The following is a 7,500-nucleotide window of genomic DNA, read 5'->3' as shown; positions in this document are numbered from 1 at the left end:
TACCTTCCATACATTCTGCCCTTTGATTAAAATCATTGTAGGTGAATAAATTAATCTGACGTATTTTTTTCATTTTTATTAAACAAATTATTTATTTACAACCAACAAAGTAAAAAGTTATAAAATAAACAGGAAGTTACCAGTCTGTACGTTCCCATTAATTAGCTGATAGCATTTAGCTTCATTTAATGTACAAATTAATTAAATTTCAATATAAAAGTACAATAAAGCTTTTTACCTTCACCGGGGCTAATCAATAACTCAATCAATCAATAACTCCCAGTTACACCGTTATCATCAATAACCCATAAAAACGTTCGCCAACACTTTCAAAATAAAAATAAATCCCCTTTACAGGAAATATCAGAATAAAATACCTAAAACAATCAATTTTAAATAAAAACCGGTGTGAGCTTCAACCAAAAACCAGGGTTCATCATTATTGCTAAAGGAGGAAGTGATGTCATCGTTATTGCTAAAGGAGGAAGTGATGTCATCATCAGTTCCTCGTCGAGCTTTTTATCAGAAACATTTAAAATCAAGAAAAATATTAAAATTCTTCTTTTGTTTGAGTGACGACGGTAACAGACTCAGCAGGACCAGAACCAGAACCAGAACCGGGACCGGGACCAGGACCGGGACCGGGACCAGGACCGGGACCAGGACCAATCACTCGGGGTATTTGGGGATGCAGCCCTGCAGCTGGATGAGCTCGGGCCAGTTTTCATATTTATTCTTCTCTTTGTCGTTTTTCAGATGCTGAAACAGAAAAAAACTGATTGATTCAATACTGCAGCAGCTGATCAATACTGCAGCAGCTGATCAATACTGCAGCAGCTGATCAATACTGCAGCAGCTGATCAATACTGCAGCAGCTGATCAATACTACAGCAGCTGATCAATACTGGAGCAGCTGATCAATACTGCAGCAGCTGATCAATACTGCAGCAGCTGATCAATACTACAGCAGCTGATCAATACTGCAGCAGCTGATCAATACTGCAGCAGCTGATCAATACTGCAGCAGCTGATCAATATTACAGCAGCTGATCAATACTGCAGCAGCTGATCAATACTGAAGCAGCTGATCAATACTGCAGCAGCTGATCAATATTACAGCAGCTGATCAATACTGCAGCAGCTGATCAATACTGCAGCAGCTGATCAATATTACAGCAGCTGATCAATACTGCAGCAGCTGATCAATACTGAAGCAGCTGATCAATACTGCAGCAGCTGATCAATATTACAGCAGCTGATCAATACTGCAGCAGCTGATCAATACTGCAGCAGCTGATCAATACTGCAGCAGCTGATCAATACTACAGCAGCTGATCAATGCACTGAGACTCCGATCAATCAGAGTGATCAGTTTACCTTCTCGTAGTCGCTCTGGGCTTTGAACCCTTTCCCTCCAACGAACACCCAGTTATCCCTGAAGCCCAGAGACGAGACGGCCGAGCTGCCGAGTTCTGAGATCAACTTCCTGGCATCGTCCGTCAGCCTGCAACCAGAACACCGATCAATACGGATCAATACGGATCAATACCGATCAGTACGGATCAATACGGATCAATACTGATCAATACCGATCAGTACGGATCAATACGGATCAATACGGATCAATACTGATCAATACTGACCAGTACTGACCAGTACTGATCCGTATTGATCGGTATTGATCCGTATTGATCGGTATTGATCCGTATTGATCCGTATTGATCCGTATTGATCCGTTTTGATCCGTATTGATCCGTATCGATCAGTATTGATCCGTATTGATCCGTATTGATCCGTATCGATCAGTATTGATCCATATTGATCCGTATTGATCCGTATTGATCCGTATTGATCCGTACTGATCGTACTGATCAGTATTGATCCGTACTGATCCGTATTGATCAGTATTGATCCGTATTGATCAGTATTGATCCGTATTGATCCGTATTGATCCGTACTGCAGACACTAACTTGGTGGACGGGTCGTCGTATGAAGCCATCAGGACGATCGAACCTTTCTGGATGTTTTTCAGCAGCTCGATGAGCGGAGACACATCTGCAACAAACACGGTTATATTATCAATATTATATATAATAATAAACTATTATAACTATTATATATAATAACTAACTATAATTATATAATAACTATAATAACTAATATATATAATATAGTTATTATATAATATATATACTAACTATAATAACTAATATATATAATATAATAATTATATAATATATATAATCTATAATAACAAACCGAACTCTAAAACCTTTAATGAATGAAAGCTTCTTACCGCCGCTGTACATGTTGAAATAAGCCGAATGCAAAACCTCTGCACTCCTTCCTGTTAGAGACACAGAACCAGTTTACCCAGTTCAACCCAGTTAACCCAGTTTAACCCAGTTAACCCAGTTTAACCCAGTTCAACCCAGTTAACCCAGTTAACCCAGTTAACCCAGTTAACCCAGTTTAACCCAGTTAACCCAGTTAACCCAGTTAACCCAGTTAACCCAGTTTAACCCAGTTAACCCAGTTAACCCAGTTAACCCAGTTTAACCCAGTTAACCCAGTTAACCCAGTTAACCCAGTTAACCCAGTTTAACCCAGTTAACCCAGTTAACCCAGTTAACCCAGTTTAACCCAGTTAACCCAGTTAACCCAGTTTAACCCAGTTTAACCCAGCTTAACCCAGTTTAACCCAGTTTAACTCACCGTTAATAATCACTATGTTGATTCCAGGCCCGGCGTTGTTCTTCACCGACCCGAGAACTCTGAGTGGAGAATGACATCATCGTTATTACACTCAGAGCTCTGAGCGGAGAATGACATCATCGTTATTACACTCAGAGCTCCGAGGGGAGAATGACATCATCGTTATTACACTCAGAGCTCTGAGGGGAGAATGACATCATCGTTATTACACTCAGAGCTCTGAGCGGAGAATGACATCATCGTTATTACACTCAGAGCTCTGAGAGGAGAATGACATCATCGTTATTACACTCAGAGCTCTGAGAGGAGAATGACATCATCGTTATTACACTCAGAGCTCCGAGGGGAGAATGACATCATCGTTATTACACTCAGAGCTCTGAGTGGAGAATGACATCATCGTTATTACACTCAGAACTCTGAGAGGAGAATGACATCATCGTTATTACACTCAGAACTCTGAGTGGAGAATGACATCATCGTTATTACACTCAGAGCTCTGAGTGGAGAATGACATCATCGTTATTACACTCAGAGCTCTGAGCGGAGAATGACATCATCGTTATTACACTCAGAGCTCTGAGGGGAGAATGACATCATCGTTATTACACTCAGAGCTCTGAGCGGAGAATGACATCATCGTTATTACACTCAGAGCTCTGAGAGGAGAATGACATCATCGTTATTACACTCAGAGCTCTGAGTGGAGAATGACATCATCGTTATTACACTCAGAGCTCTGAGAGGAGAATGACATCATCGTTATTACACTCAGAGCTCTGAGAGGAGAATGACATCATCGTTATTACACTCAGAGCTTTGAGGGGAGAATGACATCATCGTTATTACACTCAGAGCTCTGAGAGGAGAATGACATCATCGTTATTACACTCAGAGCTTTGAGGGGAGAATGACATCATCATTAATGTATAAAGTTAAAAATAAGAGTCGATATGAACTCTATTTTCATCAGTTAAATTCATTTGTGGAATAAAAAAGAATTAAAAAGGTGAAACAAACAGATTTGAGTTAATATTGAAAAATAAGATGATTAACATTTTATTATTAAAATAAAGTAAAGAAAGGAGGAAGAATGAAGGAAAGGAGGTAGGAGGGAGGGAGGGAGGGAGGGAAGGAAGGAAGGAAGGAAGGAAGGAAGGAAGGAAGGAAGGAAGGATGGAGGAAGGAAAGAGCAAAGGAGAGAGGGAGGAAAGGAAGGAAGGAAGGAAGGAAGGAAGGAAGGAAGGATGGAGGAAGGAAAGAGCAAAGGAGAGAGGGAGGAAAGGAAGGAAGGAAGGGAGGAAAGGAAGGAAGGAAGGAAGGAAGGATGGAGGAAGGAAAGGAAGGAAGTAAAGGAAGGTAGGAAGGAAGGAAGGACAGAAGGAAGGACCAGTCCAAACAGACGGGTCAGTTTGAGACTCACAGCTGGTTCTGGACGCAGATCTTCGGGCCGACCACGTTGGCGGCGCCGCTCTGCAGGAAGAAGCTGAAATGATCGCTGGGACAGTTTCTGTGTGGAGAACAGGAAGCAGCTGCAGAGGAAGCAGAGATTATTGATCCTGATCAGCTGATCCATGTTATTGATCTGATCCATTGATCCTGAGCAGCTGATCCATGTTATTGATCTGATCTATTGATCCTGAGCAGCTGATCCATGTTATTGATCTGATCCATTGATCCTGAGCAGCTGATCCATGTTATTGATCTGATCTATTGATCCTGAGCAGCTGATACATGTTATTGATCTGATCTATTGATCCTGAGCAGCTGATACATGTTATTGATCTGATGTATTGATCCTGAGCAGCTGATACATGTTATTGATCTGATCTATTGATCCTGAGCAGCTGATACATGTTATTGATCTGATCTATTGATCCTGAGCAGCTGATCCATGTTATTGATCTGATCCATTGATCCTGAGCAGCTGATCCATGTTATTGATCTGATCTATTGATCCTGAGCAGCTGATCCATGTTATTGATCTCTCACCTGACTGTTTGGCGGGAAGCGTCTTCTTCTTCTGACCAAAGAAACCTCCCGATAAGTCTCGAGTCCATTCAGCTGAAACACAGAGCTGCAGAGTTAAAGGAACATTCCACCAAATATCTGCTTCTCATATCACTGCAGCTGCTGTTTGTCTTTCATTCAATCTGCTGATGAATTATTAACATTTAGTAAGAAACGTATGAAATGATTTGACTTCTTCCTGGTGCATTAAGCTCCTTTTAGTTAAAATAGTTTGTAACTCATGAATAAATAAATGAAACAAACAATAGAAACCAAGAAGATGATGGAGACAAACAGCTGAGTTATAATAAGTTTATTAATGAGACTGAACCTTTTACTGGACTGCTGTATTTCTGCAGGACGACAGTCACAACGATGACGGCGAGAATCAGCAGCAGCGATGACATCACCACTCCTTCAAAATAAAACACACAACCACATCTGTTCTGTTACGTGTAAAGTGAATTCAGACATTTTCTTCTAAACACATTAAATAGGTCATACATGTATTTCTAAAAAAGGTGTAAAAAGCATTTCAACCATTTAGATTTGAATTGTGGAGCTAGGCTTCACAAACTGTGTTTCTGGAAGATTTCTGTGTCTGGATTTAATGGCATAAACCCGCCCTGCTGCTGTAGGTATAAATACATTCAGCACACACTACTACTACAGTCTACAGGTAGCCAGTTAGCTGAGTTAGCCACCGAGCTAGCTGCTGAGCTAGCAGCAGAAAGCTCTCAGGCCTAGCGTCCATGTTTCTGGTAGAGGTGGTGACTTTGATTGACAGGTGACACTCGGTAGGGGGCGGGGCTTCAGCGGACTGGGAGCAGAGAAATAGGCAGACTTTTACACAACTTTGAAGCCTAATTTCACATATTTGGCGATTTTTTTAATCATTCAAATTTGGCAGGGTGGTTAACAACACACTTTTCTGTGGTATGTCAAACTCATACACATATTTATTCTTACTTTACACAGACTTTAACATTATTTAGTTTAGTGTGTGTGTGTGTGTGTGTGTGTGTGTGTGTGTGTGTGTGTGTGTGTGTGTGTGTGTGTGTGTGTGTGTGTGTGTGTGCGTGTGTACTTTATGACAGTGATTACTTCCTTATTACATCTCTGTGTCTGGTAAATGATTTCATGTGTGAACAGTGAAGTTTGATCCATAGCTGTTAGTATGAACAGGAAGAATAAGGCTCGGTAATATATAAGTGTTGGTAAGATGATGAATTCATAAATCAGTTAAACTAGATTTAAAAGCAGCATCAGGTTTGTTAAAATGTACATTTAGTATTTTTGTTGGTTTTATATCATTTGAAATGACATTTGCACCATTTTTTACCAAAAGTAAGACTGAATGCTCCTGAAAATGTCAAATGGTGTAACCACAAAAGAATGATGAATATTACATATTTTATCACCTAAAGTGTATTTAAGTGCAGAGGAGAGAAGGTTGGGAGTCATACTGTTTACTTTCCCTTGAATTCCTCATGAACTGTTTACTGAATAGATTCTCTATTAATGTGTAATGAAGCATAAAGAATCAGATATGAACAGAGACGTTTTACTCTCCTGCAGCCGATTCTGGTCTAAACATATGAACCGTCTGATATGTGACATCATCTCATCCTGAGGTTGGTAGTAAGACACCATGGAGGTTGGTAGTTAGACACTATGGATGTCGGTAGTTAGACATCATGGAGGTTGGTAGTAAGACACCATGGAGGTTGGTAGTAAGACACCATGGAGGTTGGTAGTAAGACACCATGGAGGTTGGTAGTAAGACACCATGGAGGTTGGTAGTAAGACACCATGAAGGTTAGTATTAAGACACCATGGAGGTTGGTAGTAAGACACCATGGAGATTGGTAGTAAGACACCGTGGAGGTTGGTAGTAAGACACCGTGGAGGTTGGTAGTAAGACACCATGGAGGTTGGTAGTAAGACACCATGGAGGTCGGTAGTAAGAAACCATGGAGGTTGGTAGTAAGACACCATGAAGGTTAGTAGTAAGACATCATGGAGGTTGGTAGTAAGACACCATGGAGGTTGGTAGTAAGACACCATGGAGGTTGGTAGTAAGACACCATGAAGGTTAGTAGTAAGACACCATGGAGGTTGGTAGTAAGACACCATGAAGGTTAGTAGTAAGACACCATGGAGGTTGGTAGTAAGACACCGTGGAGGTTGGTAGTAAGAAACCATGAAGGTTAGTAGTAATACACCATGGAGGTTGGTAGTAAGACACCATGGAGGTTGGTAGTAAGACACCATGGAGGTTGGTAGTAAGACACCATGGAGGTTGGTAGTAAGACACCATGAAGGTTAGTAGTAAGACACCATGGAGGTTGGTAGTAAGACACCGTGGAGGTTGGTAGTAAGAAACCATGAAGGTTAGTAGTAATACACCATGGAGGTTGGTAGTAAGAAACCATGGAGGTTGGTAGTAAGAAACCATGGAGGTTGGTAGTAAGACACCATGAAGGTTAGTAGTAATACACCATGGAGGTTGGTAGTAAGATACCATGAAGGTTAGTATTAAGACACCATGGAGGTTGGTAGTAAGACACCATGGAGGTTGGTAGTAAGACACCATGGAGGTTGGTAGTAAGACACCAGGGAGGTTGGTAGTAAGACACCATGGAGGTTGGTAGTAAGACACCAGGGAGGTTGGTAGTAAGACACCATGAAGGTTGGTAGTAAGATACCATGAAGGTTAGTATTAAGACACCATGGAGGTTGGTAGTAAGACACCATGAAGGTTTGTAGTAAGA

General features: G+C 41.0%; 1 protein-coding gene across 1 annotated transcript; it reads right to left on the bottom strand.

Annotated features, from left to right (window-relative positions):
• Nucleotides 1-409: 409 nt before the first annotated feature.
• Nucleotides 410-5,133, bottom strand: LOC133981806 (protein FAM3C-like). The gene is made up of 8 exons (XM_062420660.1): nt 5,058-5,133; nt 4,709-4,780; nt 4,140-4,248; nt 2,717-2,775; nt 2,298-2,348; nt 1,972-2,056; nt 1,378-1,504; nt 410-759 (listed from the first exon to the last, which is right to left on the bottom strand). Exons 1-8 carry the CDS (start codon nt 5,131-5,133, stop codon nt 670-672), a joined length of 669 nt encoding a protein of 222 aa, XP_062276644.1. The 3' UTR covers nt 410-669.
• Between the last annotated feature and the right edge of the window lie 2,367 nt (nt 5,134-7,500).

Source organism: Scomber scombrus, chromosome 6 (assembly GCF_963691925.1).
Source record: "Scomber scombrus chromosome 6, fScoSco1.1, whole genome shotgun sequence".
Lineage (NCBI taxonomy): Eukaryota > Metazoa > Chordata > Actinopteri > Scombriformes > Scombridae > Scomber > Scomber scombrus.
This window is presented reverse-complemented; position numbering and strand designations above follow the sequence as displayed.

Excerpts from the sequence above, each read along its gene's own strand:
- LOC133981806 (XM_062420660.1), bottom strand. The coding sequence starts at position 5,133 with ATGTCATCGCTGCTGCTGATTCTCGCCGTCATCGTTGTGACTGTCGTC. Across the intron at positions 4,249-4,708 it reads GCTTCCCGCCAAACAGTCAG|CTGCTTCCTGTTCTCCACAC; the intron begins GTGAGAGATCAA and ends CTTCCTCTGCAG. Across the intron at positions 2,057-2,297 it reads TTTCAACATGTACAGCGGCG|ATGTGTCTCCGCTCATCGAG; the intron begins GTAAGAAGCTTT and ends TGTTTGTTGCAG.